At 41.1% G+C, this 19,308-nt stretch overlaps 1 protein-coding gene across 1 annotated transcript in view; it reads right to left on the bottom strand.

Moving 5' to 3' along the window:
* Positions 1 to 19,308, bottom strand: part of LOC139370689 (protein tyrosine phosphatase receptor type T) — a 435,744-nt gene that overhangs the window by 97,184 nt on the left and 319,252 nt on the right. Inside the window, exon 12 of the mRNA XM_071110314.1 lies at positions 6,031 to 6,304. Within this exon, the coding sequence (XP_070966415.1) occupies positions 6,031 to 6,304 (274 nt within the window). The remainder of the gene's footprint in view (positions 1 to 6,030; positions 6,305 to 19,308) is intronic.

Below are 19,308 nucleotides of genomic sequence, written 5' to 3'. Positions count from 1 at the left end.
CACATGCACCCTCTTTATCTTAATCAGACACCCAGTGTGTGTATCCCCAAACTGGGCCAGGTCTGGAGCCTGTGGGCACAGGGGTGGAATTGAAACCCCACCTCAGCATCAAGCCAGCTTATAAAAGAAAGGTGAGACAGATAGGAAGGGGAGGAAGGGGGAGAGCAGTGGCCAAGAGCTGATAGAAAAACCTGGAAAATAGGGGGAAATAATAGTGGCGCTTGCCTATATCATTGAGATATTCTTGTTCCATTTCTATGACACAGAGAGAGAGAACATTTGGAATAATCTAAGATTTTAGGTTCTAAAAGCAACTCTTAGATGATCCTGATATGGCATGTGTAAGAATCCCTCAGAGATTAAATTATTATAGGGCAACTCCAACACTAACATTTAGGTTGTTACTATGAAGTATTTAGTGATGCCCTACATTGTTTTAGTTTTCTATGATTTCATGTCTATTGACTGTTTAGAACGGGCAAAATCCGGAGTAGGATCCCCGAGATGACAAATAAAATAAATGATGGACAGTAATTTTCAGCTGTCGATACAACCCATCTGTAGTTTTCTGATCGTATTGGAACTCCTTGCTACTGTATATGTTGCTCTGGCTGTCTTGGTCTAATAACATTTGTAAATATTTTAAATAGGCACTCAAAAATCTATAGAATGATATTTATAGTCAGCTTACTCCAATATTTTTCTGTTGTTCAAGGATCAAACACCCATGATTCCATTCGGCAAAACCACCATCACCAACGAAGTTGCAGCTCCCTTGGCTTTTCCAAATAGCCTACATTTTCAAAGTGAAGAAACATCTTACTTTTATTTGTTCCAATAGGCCTACAGTGTTGTTGGGTGGTTGCTTTGACAGGTGCAAAGGCTGTATTTGGCTTTTAATGTTCAAACCACTTTATTTCAGATGCAGCAGGGTAAGCTACTTGGCTATCTAGCATTGTTAATGTTAGAATCAAAAGACACAGTCTTCAAATCATGAGAGACAGGATTCCATAGTGATTTGCCTGTATTTCATAATAAATGTGGTTCAGGCCTACATGTTATGTGGATGGTTGCTTAGGGATAGCCCTCTTTTAAAAAAAATCTAATTACGCCTAAAATGACATACTAAATACTGTTGCTCAGGCCCTGAAGCAAGGGTATGCATATTCTTGGTACCATTTGAAAGGAAACGCTTTGAATTTTGTGGAAATGTGAATTGAATGTAGGAGAATAAAACACAATAGATCTGGTAGAAGAAAATACAAAGAAAAAAACAACCGTTTTTTTCTACCACCATCTTTGAAATGCAAGAGAAAGGTTCCAGTTCTAGCCATCACTCTGGTTGAAATTCCGATGGTGTCCACAAGACGGCAGCATTGTATGTGCAAAGTTTCAGACGGATAACTTGAAGTATGAGCGAACTACATGACATTTAGTGTGAAGTCACCCAGGTACATTTGGCAAATCATGAAGGAGACAGTTGCATTCATATTACATTTTTCTGCAAGAATATCGTAAAATCTGTATACTTTAACTATTATTGAACTTTTCCATTATTAGCAGCCATATTACAAGTTAAACATTGGCAAAACAACCAGTTTTCATAACTCTGAATATTCGTATAATTTTTGTCCAAAAGGAAAAAGGCACACAGGTTTCTGTATACTCCCATAAAGCGCAGCTCATTAGCTATCTAGCTAGCTTTGATTGACACCGATTGGTGCTTATTTGACAAAGATACAGTAGATCAAATGAAGACCGGCCGCGTCATCAAATTTGGTGTCCTATAGGATATACTACACCCCTAATGATATAGTGATGTCTGGTTACATTCTAGGATCTCTGAGGAATACATACGAATGTGATTTGACTGGTTGAAACTATGTTTAGGGTTAGATTTTCACAGATTCCTTTCTTTGCAAATTGAACAAGTGATAATACAAAATCAATTGTGCATGTTATATGGACCTTTTTAGGATTTTAAAAATGATTTTATCTAACAAAATTAAACTTCATGTTATCTCTGGGACCCTTTGGATGATAAATCAGAGCAAGATTTCAGAATGTAAGTACACATTTCACCTTCAGAGGTGAATTTTTCAAACCTATCAATGTGAAAAAAGTGTTTTGTTGTAAGGAGCTCTCCTCAAACACTAGCATGGCATTTTCTCCCGAGTTCTAGGGCATTCTTGATAAGCATGCTCTCCATTTCAAAGCACCTGGCCAACCATCAATTTTTTTTTATGAAAGCCAGAGAATTCCCCATTCACCATCGCTAACCTGTTTGACAAAACTTTTTATGCATGGCCTAGACCTGAAAGGAGGCAGCCATATGCAAAAGCTTTTTCACTGGAATGTTAATTAGCAAGCCACAACAGTATGAAGCAGTAATGTTAATAAAGCAGCGTTAATTTATAGTCTTATCCTGGAACGTTTTTTAAATGTTGTTTAAATTCTGCTTGGCTGAGTTGCAGATGCAGGTCTCTAGTTGGAAGACATCTTGTGGCTAAGAGCGCTAGTCTGAGCTGAATACCAAGTCCCTGTGGTGCAGCTGGTTGAACCGCTGTAGGAGACACAGACATCCACGGTGTCCTAGAGAGCTCACATCACCAGTCTGTCTAAATTGTGGTCCGACATGTCCTAATTTAGCCTTTCCAGGAACTAACGGTAAAAATTTGCAGTGAAGCTACATTTGGTATACTGATTGATGTATTGAAATTACTTCATAATTACACCTTGTCCCTGAACAAAAACAAGAGACAGAATAAATAAAAAAAATAAGTTGACTAGCGACAACAATTGGAACCTAAAAGATACCCACCATGAGCACCCACTACATTTGCCCAAAAGGCAAACAGAAGAAAAACCCACAACGAATTTAATGACAGGAAACAAACCAAAATGGTGGCACAAAACAAAATCAGATACAGAATAGTTTGTCTAAAAATCTAAATAGGAAGCACGAGCTAAAGGTGTTAACCCTCCACATCTATTGAGACACTGGAGCACTGACCCAGCCACTCTTAAATAGCACCTGGACCAGCAAAGGTGAAACATCTTCCCACTAACGAGATGGTAACCAGTACAGGTGACTAACGAGGTGACACCCATCGGTGTGCCCTATGTGCTAACGAGCTATAGGTGTTAAGCCCAACCTCAAAACACACATGGAAAAAACAAAATTTGTAATAGGAGAGAGGCATTGTGCTGTGAGATGTTGCTTTATCTGTTGTTTTTTCAAGCCAGGCTTGCTGTTAACTGTACCTCAGCATTTTCAAAGCCAACACTACTAGATGTTGGCCAAAAGCACAAAAAATTGTTTTCATTCGCTCCCTGGTGGTTGGTACCACAGGAAATGGAGTAGGTGTGTTGTCTCCTAGTTGTCAAGCCTCAACATCACATTCTGGGGGGGAAACAACTGCCAAAAATATGACCAGTCAGTCAATATGACCGCCCTCCTCGCCACTGCTGTGTAGGGCATCAAATCAAATGTTATTTGTCACATTCAACAACCGGTCTAGACAAACAGTGAAACGCTTACTTTTGAGTCCTTTTCCAACAATGCAGAGTTAAAGTCTGGTCACTGCGGCTGGTCTCAAGAAAGGAGCCTGGGGGACTTGATAGGCGAGGGAGGAGGGTTGTTTCGAGTGCAATTGGCAGTGCCAGGAGAGATGGAGCCTGCAGTTGGCACCAGCATGGGCTGAGGTATCAGCTGGCAGCTCGTCTGTACTGGGGGACAGAGCGTCCCTCTACCCGTCTCTCTCTCTCTCTTCCACTGTCTCTCCCACTCTCTCTCTCTCTCTCCTACTACGTTTTTCACTCTCTCCCTCCTTCCCTCTTTCCCTGTCCAGACTTAGACTCTCCTCCCTAAGGCAATGCCATTTTTGTTGGGGATCTTGGGTGGCATCACATAGCTTTGGAAAAGCCCGCTCTGGCTCATTTGATGTGTACTCTTTCTAATTGGCACAATGGAAGGATGAAAGAATGGCATCTACAGGATGCCACCCATGAAAGAAGACTTGATGAGCAAACTAGGGGCTGCCATCATGCACAACTCAATCTCATTGGTATTTCAAGCTGTAGTAGAGGGTAAGGGAAAATGCACAGTACTGTCAGTATGTACATTACGCAGTCTCTTAAAAGATGGAGAGTATAAGTGAGCAACAGTAATCAACATGTTTACACTGAGCATTTACATTTGTAACACTGGCTAAATGGAAAAAAAAACTTGCATGAAATAATGATGAGCTGCCGTACCTTGAAGCCACAGAGTGACAGTTAAGCTTGATGTAAAGCTAAAAAAAATCTGTTCTCTAACCTGAATTTAATGGGGCAAAGTATAATGGAAAATAGTCACATACTCGTCCCTCTAGAGGTTTCGACAGAGTAACAAATTACTGAACAAGAGAGGTGGAATAAATGCCTTATCTTTGATGGCAGGTCTAAACTACCAAGCTAAATCCATATTTTATGCATTACTTTTTATTTATTTATCTGGGTCATGGTCTAATGTTGTTTTGAATGTTTTCTCACTGAGTCTGAAACTCAGATTGAATTGACTGATATCCAATCAAATCATGAAGCCGATGTGACCAACGCTCAGGCAAGCTAAACTGCATTCTGGGAAAACTTGAGCGTTGGGAAGGTGCTGCTTGTAACGCCAGCTGATGCCCCTGTCAAACAAAGTCGCAGAGGTGGAAAATTATTTAACAGTCCTCTGGTCTTAACCTATTTTGAAATCAATTTTATAGTCAAATCTTGTTTTTCGATTAAAAAGAGCTGGAGAGCCATACATATTTGCATGCTGTCTACGAAGAAGAACCTTTTGCCATTTTACTGTACATTCACTAGACTGGTAGGTATGTATTATGTTAGGTCTGTTCTAGACACAGGAGCCTGCTGTGGGGAGGACGGCTCGTAATAATGGACGGAAAGGAGCAAATGGAATGGCTTCACCCACCTGGAAACCATGTGTTTGATGTATTTGTTGCCATTTCACTTATTCTGCTCCAGTCAATAGAACGAGCCCATACTCCCCAATTAAGGTGCCACAAACCTCCTGTGGTACTAGATCATATACTGAGTGTACAAAACATTATGAACACATGCTCTTTCCATGACATAGACTGACCAGGTGACCAGCTATGATCCCTTATTGATGTCACTTAGATTTTCTTGAGGCAGATTTTAGAATATTCACATGAAAATCTGTCGCCAATTGGATGGAACCCGAGTTAATGAAAGACGTTTGAGTGTAATAATGAACATTATTCTTTGTCAGCCCCTTTATGAGTGCACTTTAAGTGCCATTGAACGGGGTATGGTAGTAGGTGCCAGGCGCATCAGTTGATGTCAAGAACTGCACCACTGCTGGGTTTTTCATGCTCAAGCCATCTTGACACAACTGTGGGAAGCATTGGAGTCAACATGGGCCAACATCCCTGTGGAATGCTTTCGACACCTTGTAGAGTCCATGCCCCAACGAATTGAGGCTGTTCTGAGGGCAACTCAATATTAGGTACATTCAGTGTATATCATCTTAGTTGTATTTAAAAACAGAAATAGAGCGTGCATGCACCCCGTAGTAAATTACACCTTTAAAGACTGAAATTGATATGATTCAAGATAGCATGAAAAAATGTGGTCTTTCAAGATTCAGCACTGCGCACAAAAGGTGAGTAATACTAAAAGGTTGAACATCTGTATTAGGGGTGTCATGATACCATTATCACAATACTACAATACTCAATGTCTCATGGCAAAAAGAAAATCACGATGCAGACTAAACTCTGTCGTATAAAAACCTGCTTTATGTCAAATATGGTGTGTTATAAATGGGATAAGGACCCCAAATGACAAGGCTTGTTTTCCTCAAGAAATTAAGCCGTTTCATGTTTTATTTACTTGTCATGATAGTTCTGAGTACCATGATTATAGTATCGTGACAACCCTAATCTGCATTTAGACATCATACAACAGTGAGGGACATTGAACAGTGATGGACCTTGAAAAGATTGTATGACTACTCACCCCATTGGCTTTGCTCAGGGCTTGGAAGTAAATGCTGTAGCTTTTGGCTGGAGAGAGAGGGGGGTTCCAGTAGCCATTGTAGGTCTTGTTGTCACCTACGCTGAAAGGCTGCACCACAGTCAGGTATGTAGGCGGGAGCTCCGCTGCAAAGTAGTGGGGCAAATCCAAGATGGAGGCATTCTTGAAGCTGACCGGGACGGAGAAGCACTCCAGCACGTCGGCCGCCCGCCGCACCTTCTGCTTGCGTTCCTCTTTCACAACCAGCTGATAGACACTGGGGAGAGAGCAGAGGGCAAAGGTCCTCAGAGGGCTCACCAGGGGCTCTATTTATCAAGCGTCTCAGAGTAGTAGTGCCGATCACAATGAATAAGATTACATGGACACCTGATCCTGTATCATCACTCCAACTCTGCGATGCTTGATACATAACGGCATCAACTCAACGCTGGGTTTCCAGAAATGGCTTCAATGTTAATTTAAAAATGTATTCATAAAAATGATTACATTTAATAAGGAACCACCTAATGTGTGACTATAGCCATACTGTTGTGTATACAGTAGGGGTTTGTAGTTTGTGTCAGGTCAGTTCAAAGCTTCATACAAAGTATTTCTGAGCAGAGGCAGGAGTGTTACTGCTGCTCTGTCTTAACCAGCCAATGAACAATTCATACCACTCCAAATTGACCACATTACTGTTTCCCAGCAATAGTTTTGCTTTATGAATAGTACGCTAATATCTCCAGCGTGAACTACATCACCTACTGAAGAAGCATTTCTTCATTTAAAAAAATACATCATAATTTAAAAAAAGACTCAGCGGAAAACAATGTACTATTTTAATTTAGAACAGAAACAAAAATATAAACTCTGACTTGTCCAGGGGGAGCGCAACCATTGGGCAGTCATTTCTGTGAGGGGCCAGTAGATGGAAATCTACCCTAATTGGCCAGTGGGAGCGGTCTTCAGACTGGCCTTTTTGAAAGGCCCTGTCAATTTTATTTTGAATTATACCTTTATTGAACCAGGTAGGCAAGTTGAGAACAATTTCGGATTTACAACTACGGCCTGGCCAAAATAAAGCAAAGCAGTGCGACACATACAACCGAGTTACACATGGGATAAACAAACGTACAGTCAATAACACAATAAAAAAAATCTATATACTGTGTGTTCAAATGGAGGTAAGGCAATAAATAGGCCAAAGTGGTGAAATAATTACAACTTAGCAATTAAACACTGGAGTGATAGATGTGCAGAAGATGAATGTGCAAGTAGAGATACTGGGGTGCAAAGGAGCAAAAAAATAAATAACGATATGGGGATGAGATAGTTGGGTGGGCTATTTACAGATGGGCTGTGTACAGGTGCAATGACCTGCTCTGACAGCTGATGCTTAAAGTTAGGGAGGGAGATATAAGACTACAGCTTCAGTGATTTTTGCAATTTGTTCTAGTCATTGGCAGCAGAGAACTGGAAGGAAAGGCAGCCAAAGGAGGGTTTGGCTTGGGGATGACCAGTGAAATATACAGTTGCAGCCGGAAGTGTACATACCTTGGCCAAATACATTTAAAAACTCAGTTTTTCACAATTCCTGACATTTAATCCTAGTAAAAATTCCCTGTCTTAGGTCAGTTAGGATCACCACTTTATTTTATGAACGTGAAATGTCAGAATAATAGTAGAGAGAATGATTTATTTCAGCTTTTATTTATTTTATCACATTCCCAGTGAGTCAAAAGATTACATACACTCAATTAGTAGTTGGTAGCATTGCCTTTAAATTGTTTAACTTTGGTCAAACGTTTCGTGTAGCCTTCCACAAGCTTCCCACAATAAGATGTGTGAACGCTGGCCCATTCCTCCTGACAAAGCTGGTGTAACTAGGTCAGGATTGTTGGCCTCCTTGCTCGCACATGGTTTTTCAGTTCTGCCCACAAAATCTCTATAGGATTGAGGTCAGGGCTTTGTGATGGTCACTCACATACCTTGACTTTGTTGTACTTAAGCCATTTTGCCACAACTTTGGAAGTATGCATCCGGTCATTGTCTATTTGGAAGACCCATTTGCGACCAAGCTTTAACTTCCTGACTGATGTCTTGAGATGTTTCAATTTATCAATATAATTTTCCTCCATCATGATGCAATCTATTTTGTGAAGTACACCAGTCCCTCCTGCAGCAAAGCACCCCCACAACATGATGCTGCCACCCCCGTGCTTCACGGATGGGATGGTGTTCTTCAGCTTGCAAGCCTCCCCCTTTTTCCTCCAAACATAACGATGGTCATTATGGCCAAACAGTTCTATTTTTGTTTCATCAGACCAGATGACATTTCTCCAAAAAGTACAATCTTTGTCCCCATGTGCAGTTGCAAACCGTTCTCTGGCTTTTTATGGCAGTTATATAGCAGTGGCTTCTTCCTTGCTGAGCAGCCTTTCAGGTTATGTCGATATAGGACTCGTTCTACTGTGGATATAGATATTTTTGTACCCGTTTCCTCCACCGTCTTCACAAGGTCCTTTGCGATTGTTCTGGGATTTATTTGCATCTTTCGCACCAAAGTACATTAATCTCTAGGACACAGAACGTGTCTCCTTCTTGAGCAGTATGACGGCTGCTTGGCCCCATGGTGTTTACACTTGCGTACTATTGTTTGTATAGATGAACGTGGTACCTTCAGGCATTTGGAAATTGCTCTCAAGGATGAAACAGACTTGTGGAGGTCTACAATTTTTTTTCTGAGGCCTTGTTCTCAGTCACGCGCTTTCACTTGAGAAGTAGCTGTCGTTGCATTGCTTTTCAACAGACAATGGAATTCTCCGGTTGGAACATTATTGAACTTTTATGATAAAAACATCCTAAAGATTGATTCTATACTTAGTTTGACACGTTTCCTCGACCTGTAATATAACTTTTTGAACGTTTTGTCCGAATGGACCAGATCGCTCATTTGGATTTGTTTACCAAACGCCCTAACAAAAGAAGCTATTGGACATAAATGGACATAAATTATGGACATTATCGAACAAAACAAGCATTTATTGTGGAACTGTGATTCCTGGGAGTGCATTCTGATGAAGATCATCAAAGGTAAGTGAATATTTATAATGCTATTTTTGAATAATGTTTTATGGCGGATATTTCTCTGGCTGGTTTGGGCTCTGAGCGCCGTTCTCAGATCATGCTTTTTCCGTAAAGTTCTTTTGAAATCTGACACAGCGGTTGCATTAAGGAGAAGTTTATCTATATTTCCATGTCTAAAAATTGTATTTTCATCTACATTTATAATGAGTATTTTTGTGAATTCATGTGGCTCTCTGTAATATCACTGCATGTTTTGGAACTACTGAACATAACACGCCAATGTAAAATAAGATTTTATGATATAAATATGAACTTTACCGAACAAAATATACATGTATTGTGTAACATGAAGTCCTATGAGTGTCATCTGATGACGATAACCAAAGGTTAGTGATTCATTTTATCTCTATTTGTGCTTTATGTGACTCCTCTCTTTGGCTGGAAAAATGGCTGGGTTTTTCTGTGAGTTGGTGGTGACTTAACATAATCGGTTGTGGAGCTTTCGCTGTAAAGCATTTTTGAAATCAGACACTGTGGCTGGATTAACGAGAATTGTATCTTTAAAATGGTGCCTAATACTTGTATGTTTGAGAAATTTGATTTATTTATTTCTGTTGATTTGTATTTGGCGCCCTGCAATTTCATTGGCTGTTGGCAAGGGGTTCCGCTTTCGCAACGGGGTTCCGACAGGTTAAAGGCACAGTCAACATAGTGTATGTAAACTTCTGATCCACTGGAATTGTGAATTGGGATACAGTGAATTATAATTGACATAATCTGTCTGTAAACAATTGTTGGAAAAACTTGAACAAATTAGATGTCCTAACCGACTAGTCAAAACCATAGTTTGTTAGCAAAAAATTTGTGGAGTGGTTGACTCCAACCTAAGTGTATGTAAACTTCCGACTTCAACTGTATCTGCTGGAGCGCATGCTACGGGCGGGTGCTGCTATGGTGAACAGTGAGCTGAGAAAAGGCGGGGCTTTACCTAGCAAAGACTTATAGATGACCTTGAGCCAGTGGGTTTGGCGACAAATATGAAGCGAGGACCAGCCAACAAGAGCATACAGGTCGCAATGGTGGGTAGTATATGGGGCATTGGTGACAAAACGGATGGCACTGTGATAGACAATAGAGAGGAAGGTAATTTATTAATTTACATTTACATTTACGTAATTTACATTTATTTAACCTTTATTCAACTAGGCAAGTCAGTTAAGAACAAATTCTTATTTACAATGACTGCCTTCCCCGGCCAAACCCGTAAGACGCTGGGCCTATTGTGCGCCGCCCTATGGGACTCCCAATCACGTCCGGATGTGATACAGCCTGGATGAGAGGGTATGTTGCTGCGCCGGGGTTCATGATTGGATAAGGAGTTATTTTGAGCCGTTGGACGCTATAGTGGTTGTCCGCAATTACATCCAGCTATGCCAAGAACACACTTCACAATTATATGCAATTAGGGAAATGTATGTTTCTGTAAAGACTAGGGAAAATTATCCCAGCCTCTAATTTGGAATCTTTCATATGGGATAATTGCTGATGACCAAAGGAGAGTGCACTTTTGTCTTCTCTGACAGCAAATATCTAATTCAAGCTAATGGCTTTCAGATAAAAAAACAAGTGCGGTGGAAAAATAGCGTGTTTGCGTCTGTGTGTGCAGGATGGACGTAACAACATGCTGTCTGATCATGTCGTGACAATTTTTGCAAACATGAAACATTTTCATTAACCCCTTACACTCATGGAAATTGGCCTATATGGATGAGGCCACATTTAAATGTTTCTAACAGAAGAACTATAAAAAGCAAATGCATGACCATAGCAGAGAACTGAATTGAAAGAGAACACTTTGGAGATTATCAGAAAATTATCAGTTCACCTGAAACAAGACTGAATCCAAACATTAAACTGTTGATTTTATGTATATACATTATCTGTACTTTTCACTGAATTTGTCAATAACAAAATCAGAAAATAATCTGGATATATTCAGTAACATAATAAGAATATTCATTGACATCTTGGATTGGGTGCAGAAAAAAGTATTATAAGGGTTTGAGTGAGAAGTCTAACTGGTGTCTCCAATTGGCCACACACCTCTCCAAAGTGTGCACAGTTCCTAAGTAATTCCAATGCACTTTTATGACTCAAGGAAAGAGCCTTCAACAATAAGGTGTTTTTTTTTTAGCTCTCCTAGCTTTGCCACTGACCAACTGAAGCAAGGACACTTGTAGTTTTTGTTTGGAACACAGGCCTTTTGTTGTTCACGAAATCCAAAAATGTTCCATTATAAATCGCAATTGGGGTGCATAGATGTTGGTGTGCATAGAACGGAGTCATGAGAGCATTCAAGTGCAAGCTCCGCTGGGAATTTTCTTCACAATATCACAAACATCAGCTCATTCTGTTTGGGACATGTCATCCTTATAACCGCGGATCAAACATAGTGATCATAAACCTTGATACTGTAAATGCTATAAGTTTTCAATTATGGAAATGTGAAGTTTACATTTGGAATCACGAGTGTTTGGTTTGCTTGTATAAAATTAGACCGGTATTCATTTTGATGCTCAATGTCTCATCTTTTAAAACACATTGACTCCTCTCTATTTACAGCATTTCACTCAGGCATAACAAATGTGCAAAAGTAGCCCAATTAGCAGGAGGGATGGGAGCATCTTCTTGTATCGCGCGGTGCTCAAGTTTATAACGGTTGTCAATCAAAACCCATACAATGCTGTGAAGCCGAAAATGTCAGCTCTGACGTCATGTACAGCATGTTACCGTACAGCAACTGCATTCCAATTTAGGCGCTTATCAATGATAAAATCAGACATTTTCAACCCGTATTCGAGATGGCAAGGTCTGTGAGTGGAAAGGGCTACAGCTGTAGAGTCCAGAGCTTTTACGTTCTAGAAACAATTTAAAGTATTATCTGTTTGTGAAATTTAGGCTACCGTATTTACCATGTAATGACCTGTTTTCAACATGAGGCAATGAAGCCCATGCACATCTGGTAGCACTTACGGGCATATTTAAAGTGTTTATAAAATGACTTAGCAGTTGATACATCAAATAATTAAATAGAGCATATGAATAACATGTATTATATTTAACCTCTATGATATACAGTGCATTCGGAAAGTATATCGACAACTTCCCTTTTCCACATTTTGTTACGTTACAGCCTTATTCTAAAATGGATTAAATAAAACATTTTTCTCATCAATCGACACACTATAATCCACAATGACAGAAATACATTATTTGCATAAGTATTCAGATCCTTTGCTATGAGACTCAAAATTGAGCATCCGGTTTCCATTGGTCATCCTTGAGATGTTTCTACAATTTATTTGGAGTTCACCTTTGATGAATTCAATGATTTGGAAAGACACAAACCTGTCTATATAAGGTTCCACAGTTGACAGTACATATCAGAGAAAATACCTAGCTGTGAGGTCGAAGGAATTGTCCGTAGAGCTACGAGACAGGATTGTGTTGAGGCACCGATCTGGGGAAGAGTATCAAAAAATGTCTGCAGCATTGACGGTCCACAAGAACACAGTGACCTCCATCATTCTTAAAAGGAAGACAATTGGAAACACCAAGACTCTTCCTAGGGCTGACCGCCCGGCCAAACCGAGCAATTGGGGGAGAAGGGCCTTGGTCAGGGAGGTGACCAAGAACCCGATGGTCACTGACAGAGCTCCAGAGTTCCTCTGTGGAGATGGGAGAACCTATCATAAACCAGGCCTTTATGATAGAGTAGCCAGATGGAAGCCACTCCTCAGTAAAGGCACATGACAGCCCGCTTGGAGTTTGCCAAAAGGCACCTAAAGGACTCTCAAACCATGAGAAACAAGATTCTCTGGTCAGATGAAACCAAGATTGAACTCTTTGGCCTGAATACCAACAACACGTCTGGAGGAAAGACAGCACTGTACATCTCCCCAAAAATATATTTTTAGAGGTACTATGAAAATGAAAGAATATTGTATACCCATATTGCATTTTTCCCTTCAGATATTTAAATTCCATAACGCCTGAAAATATTGTTAGCCCAATAGCAAGTCAATTAGCCTTTTCTTTCTAACCAAATTTGAGGTATTCTGACAGTTAACACTGGGACGCAACTTCCTTCTGAGATGTTAGGTAGAGCGTAAAATGTCCTAATTCAATATGCACACACTAAACACATTTTCATGAATGTCAATGCAGTTGATGTTCCTAAAGCGGTTAAGCTGTTGTTCCAAGCCAATGGCCAGTAGTCTTTAATTGGCATAGGCTAGTATGTCGTGTCTGTTTCATCAAGGTGCTCCCAAGTGGCGCAGCGGTCTAAGGCACAGCATCTCAGTGCTCGAGGCGTCACTACAGACCCTGGTTTGATTTCAGGCTGTATCACAACAGGCCGTGATTGGGAGTCCCATAGGGCGGTGCACAATTGGCCCAGCGTCGTCAGGATTTGGCCAGGGTAGGCCGTCATTGTAAATAAGCATTTGTTCTTAACCTCTCTAGGACTGGAAAAAGCATACCATGCAATAATCTGTGTACGGAGCTCAGAACCCAAACCAGCCAAAATAAATATCCGCCATGTTGCGCAGTCAACATTCGTCAGAAATAGCATTATAAATATTCACTTACCTTTGATGATCTTCATCAGAATGCACTCCCAGGAATCCCAGTTCCACAATAAATGTTTGATTTGTTCGATAAAGTTCATCATTTATGTCAATATACCACCTCCTTTTGTTAGGGCGTTTGGTAAACAAATCGAAAAATGCGCGTGCAACTTCCAGCGGAAAGGTCGGACGAAATATCAAAAAAGTTATATTACTGGTCGTAGAAACATGTCAAACTAAGTATAGAATCAATCTTTAGGATGTTTTTATCATAAATGTTCAATAATGTTCCAACCGGAGAATTCCATTGTCTGTAGGAAAGCAATGGAACGAGAGCTACCTCTCATGCGCGTGACTGAGATCGAGGCTGCTGCCACACCTCTGACTCAATCCCCTCTCATTCGGCCCCCCTTCACAGTAGAAGCCTGAAACAACATTCTAAAGACGGATGACATCTAGTTAAAGCCTTAGGAAGTGTGAAATGACACAGATCCCACTGTGTATTAGATAGGGGTTGAGTTCAAAAACTACAAACCTTAGATTTCCCACTTCCTGTTTGGATTTCTTCTCAGGTTTTTGCCTGCCATATGAGTTATGTTATCCTCACAGACATCATTCAAACAATTTTAGAAACGTCAGTGTTTTCTATCCAATACTAATAATAATAGTTGAAAAATACTTATTATTAGTAGTATTGGATAGAAAACACTGAAGTTTCTAAAACTGTTTGAATGATGTCTTTCATATTAGCATCTGGGACTGAGTAGGAGGCAGTTTACTCTGGGCACGCTTTTCATCCAAAAGTGAAAATGCTGCCCCCTATCCCAAAGAAGTTAACTGACTTTCCTAGTTAAATAAAGGTCAAATAAAATTTTTAAAAGGTTGTGTTTTCAAAACTTGCACTGAAGGAAATGTTGAATATAACTGTGTTGCTCCGCCTACTACAATACAAATGTAACATGATCCCCTTAATACCTTTTGCATACCATTTGCACTTATTTGAATGACTGCTACTGATACCTCAAAACACCCACCACACCAAAAATAATTATATTTTACATTTAATAGATTCTGTGGACTTTGGTGAACCATTTCAAGGTTGGGATACATGCGAAGTGGATGGACTTTCTGTCTTGATTTTTCTTTGTATGTATATTACATTTTTATTGGCCCATTCACCCTCTCCGGAGGACAAAACATACTTTGTTTTACATTTGTTTTTTTACAGCTATTTGTTACATATTCGTTATTCAAACATGGCACTTTTATACACAGTATTACACGAGAGAAATATAGTTTGAGATACACATTACACATTAAAAGATACTCAGATAAATACGGTTGACATAATAAATAGCGTTTTCAGTCCTAACTCTTGCAGATCATGAACTTTTAATCCCAACCCTCAGCTACTCTCAGCCCATCCTACCTATCTCCGTAGACCACCCTTTCTTGATTTCCATGTGCCATATACAGTATTTTTCAACTGTGCTGTGATGTCTTAAATTAATTCTGAACATTTCTAATTTCATAGTATTTATAGATTGTAAATTAAATATGAATATGTTTGCTAAGAGCATTACTTTATTAATTGATTGACTAAGGCTTTCCAAATTACCAAACAGTGCTATTTGTAGGGTCGGTTTAGGTGAATGTTGTGATTTTTCAGCCACTCCTGAAACTGTGACCAGAAACAAGCTAAACGGGGGCAATACCAGAATAAATGATCTAATGACTCTGTTTCAGCAGTGCTGAAAGTGTTATATACTCCATATATATAATATTATGTTGGTGGCGAGAATTGTGTATAATTTAAATAAAAAAACCTCAGTGTTCAATCAAGTGTTGTTTTGAGTGTCAGTTCATAAACTATGTGCCATGAACTTGGAACTTCGAAAATCTCTTCCCAGGTATTTTTCAACCTGTATGGCGCAGCTGTCAACATTTTGATCCTCAAACTAAACTGGTATATTTTTCTATTTATGCAAAGAAAATCTGCCTAATGTGTTTTGTAATATAGGGCAGACAAACAAGTTCCCAACCTTATCCCCCTTTCACTGACCTCCTCAATTTATGCGGTAATGTTGCAATCAGTTGGTTGTAACTTTGGACAGAGCAAACATGATAATCCAAGATGGCGTAGCAGTCGGACGTCTGTTTTGTTTTCGTCTTGTCCCGTCCCAGGTATATATCGTTTTTCTTCTTATATATACATATATACATACTCTCCTGCAAACCGCCTCAACCAATGTGGTATGGATCTGCTATTTTTCATACTTTAGAACCGGAACCCCCTTCAGAAGCTAGCCAGCAAACTAGCTACTAGCTAGTAGTCAGTTAGCCACTGCTAGCGGTCATCACCGTTAACTCAGACATCTGCCAGTCTTAGCCCGGTCAATTCCTGCCAGTCTGCACAGCGTGATATCAACCCAAAGCATATCGGACTGCTTTTCTCTACCACATCTCCAGATTCCTACCGCAAGCTCTGAACCTTTACTCCGGATCATCGCAGCTAGCTAGCTGCTATCCTAGTGGCTACTCCTGACTAACGTCTCTGTCCCGAAGCAAGCACCAGTTAGCATGGAGCTAGCCTCGAGCTAGGCAATTCTCCCAGCTAGCAGATGAGTGCCATCAGACAATTCCTGGGCTTCAATAACTCTTTTGCCAATTGGCCTGGACCCATTGCTGCTGGAGCCCAGCCGATCCATCACGATTGGTCTGCCAACGTAAACGTCCGAGGGGGTTTCAATAAGCTCTCCCGTTGCGACGTCCCCCTGAGGCCCATCTGCTAGTCCTGGCCTGCTAGCTGTCTGAATCGGCGTGCCTCCAGCTCGCCTAGCTATTCACTCACGACCCTATGATCACTCGGCTACACATGCGTCTCCCTAATTTCAATATGCCTTGTCTATTGCTGTTTTGGTTAGTGATTATTGTCTTATTTCACTGTAGAGCCTCCAGCCCTGCTCAAAATGCCTTAGTTAGCCCTTTTGTTCCAACCCCCACACATGCGGTGACCTCACCTGGCTAATATGGTGCCTCTAGAGACAAAACCTCTCTCGTCGTCACTCAATGCCTAGGCTTACCTCCACTGTTCTCACATCCTACCATACCCTTGTCTGTACATTATGCCTTGAATCTACTCTTCTGCGCCCAGAAATCTGCTCCTTTAACCCTCTGTTCCAAACGCACTAGACGACCAGTTCTTTTAGCCTTGAGCAGTACCCTTATCCTACTCCTCCTCTGTTCCTCTGGTGATGTAGAGGTTAACCCAGGCCCTGCAGCCCCCAGCATCACTCCCATTCCCCAGCAGCTTTCATTTGTTGACTTCAGTAACCATAACAGCATTGGTTTCATGCATGTTAACATTAGAAGCCTCCCCTCTAAGTTTGTTTTATTCACTGCTTTAGCACACTCCGCCAACCCGGATGTCCTAGCTGTGTCTGAATCCTGGTTTAGCATGGCCAACAAAAATCCAGAAATTTCCTAACTATAACATTTTCCGACAAGATAGAACTGTCAAAGGGGGCGGCATCGCAATCTACTGCAGAGATATGTCATACTATCCAGGTCTGTGCCCAAACAATTCGAGCTTCTACTTTCAAAAATCAACCTTTCCAGAAACAAGTCTCTCACCGTTGCCCCTTGTTATAGACCCCTTCAGCCCCAAGCTGTGCCCTGGACACCATGTGAATTGATCACCCCCCATCTATCTTCAGAGTTTGTACTGTTAGGTGACCTAAACTGGGACATGCTAAACACCCCGGCCGTCCTACAATCTAAACGTGATGCCCTCAATCTCACACAAATTATGAAGGAACCTACCACGTACAAACCTAAATCCGTAAACATGGGCACTCTCTTTGATATCATCCTGACCAACTTTCCCTCTAAATACACCTCTGCTGTCTTCAACCAGGATCTCAGCGATCACTGCCTCATTGCCTGCGTGTGTAATTGGGCCGCGGTCAAATGACCACCCCTCATCACTGTCAAACGCTCCCTAAAACAATTCAGTGACCAGGCCTTTCTAATCGACCTGGCCCGGGTATCCTGGAAGGATATTGACCTCATCCCTTCAGTAGAGGATGCCTGGTTGCTCTTCAAAAGTGATTTCCTCACCATCTTAAATAAGCATGCTCCATTCAAAAAATGTAGAACTAAGAACAGATATAACCCTTGGTTCACCCCAGACTTGACTGCCCTTGACCAGCACAAAAACATCCTGTGGAGTTCTGCATTAGCATGAAGTAGCACCCACAATATTAAACTTTTCAGAGAAGTCAGGAACCAATACACCCAGTCAGTTAGGAAAGCAAAGGCTAGCTTTTTCAAAGAGAAATTTGCTTCCTGTAGCACTAATTCCAAAAAGTTTTGGGACACTGTAAAGTCCATGGAGAATAAGAGCACCTCCTCCTAGCTGCCCACTGCAGTGATGATAGGAAACACTGTCACCACCGCTAAATCTATGATAATCGATCATTTCAATAAGCATTTTTCTAAGGCTGGCCAAGCTTTCCACCTGGCAACCCCTACCCTGGCTAACATCTCAGCACGCCCTGCAGCAACTTGCCCAGCCCCCCCACTTCTCTTTCACCCAAATCCAGACAGCTGCTGTTCTGAAAGAGCTGCAAAATCTGGATCCCTACAAATCCACTGGGCTAGATAATCTGGACCCTTCTCTTACTAAAATTATCAGCTGAAATTGTTGCAACTCCTACTAATAAGGGTTGCATCGTCTGCATCGTCTGAGATCCCTGAAGATTGGAAAGCTGCCGCGGTCATCCCTCTCTTCAAAAGGGGAGACACTCTAGATCCAAACTGTTATAGACCTATATCCTTCCTGCCATGCCTCTCTAAAATATTTAGAGCCAAGTTAATAAACATATCACCGACCATTTTGAATCCCACTGTACCTTCTCCACTAAGCAATCTGGTTTCCGAGCTGGTCACGGGTATACCTCAGCCATGCTCAAGGTCCTAAACGATATCATAACCGCCATCGATACAAGATAGTACTGTGCACCTGTCTTCATCGACCTGATCAAGGATTTCGACTCTGTCAATCACCCCATACTTATCGGCAGACTCAATAGTCTTGGCTTCTCAAATGACTGCCTCGCCTGGTTCACCAACTACTTCTCAGATAGATCGGAGGGCAAATTGGAGGGTCTGTTGTCCGGACCTCTGGCAGTCTATGGGGGTGCCACAGGGTTAAATTCTCAGGCCGACTCTTTTCACAGTATATATCAATGATTTTGGCTTGCTGCTGGTGATTCACATCCACACAGATGACACCATTCTGTATACATCTGGCCCTTCTTTGGACACTGTGCTAACAAACCTCCAAACGAGCGTCAGCACGATACACCACTCCTTCCGTGGCCTCCAATTGCTATTAAATGCTGGTAAAACTAAGTGCATGCTCTTCAACCGATTGCTGCCCGCACCCTCCCGCCCGACTAGCATCACTACTCTGGATGGTTCTGACCTAGAATACGTGGACAACTACAAATACGTAGGTGTCTGGTTAGACTGTAAACTCTCCTTCCAGACTCACATTAAGCAT

This window comes from Oncorhynchus clarkii, chromosome 17 (genome assembly GCF_045791955.1).
Source record: "Oncorhynchus clarkii lewisi isolate Uvic-CL-2024 chromosome 17, UVic_Ocla_1.0, whole genome shotgun sequence".
In the NCBI taxonomy this organism is placed as follows: domain Eukaryota; kingdom Metazoa; phylum Chordata; class Actinopteri; order Salmoniformes; family Salmonidae; genus Oncorhynchus; species Oncorhynchus clarkii.
The sequence above is the reverse complement of the archived record's forward strand: the minus strand, read 5'-3'. Positions and strand labels throughout refer to the sequence as shown.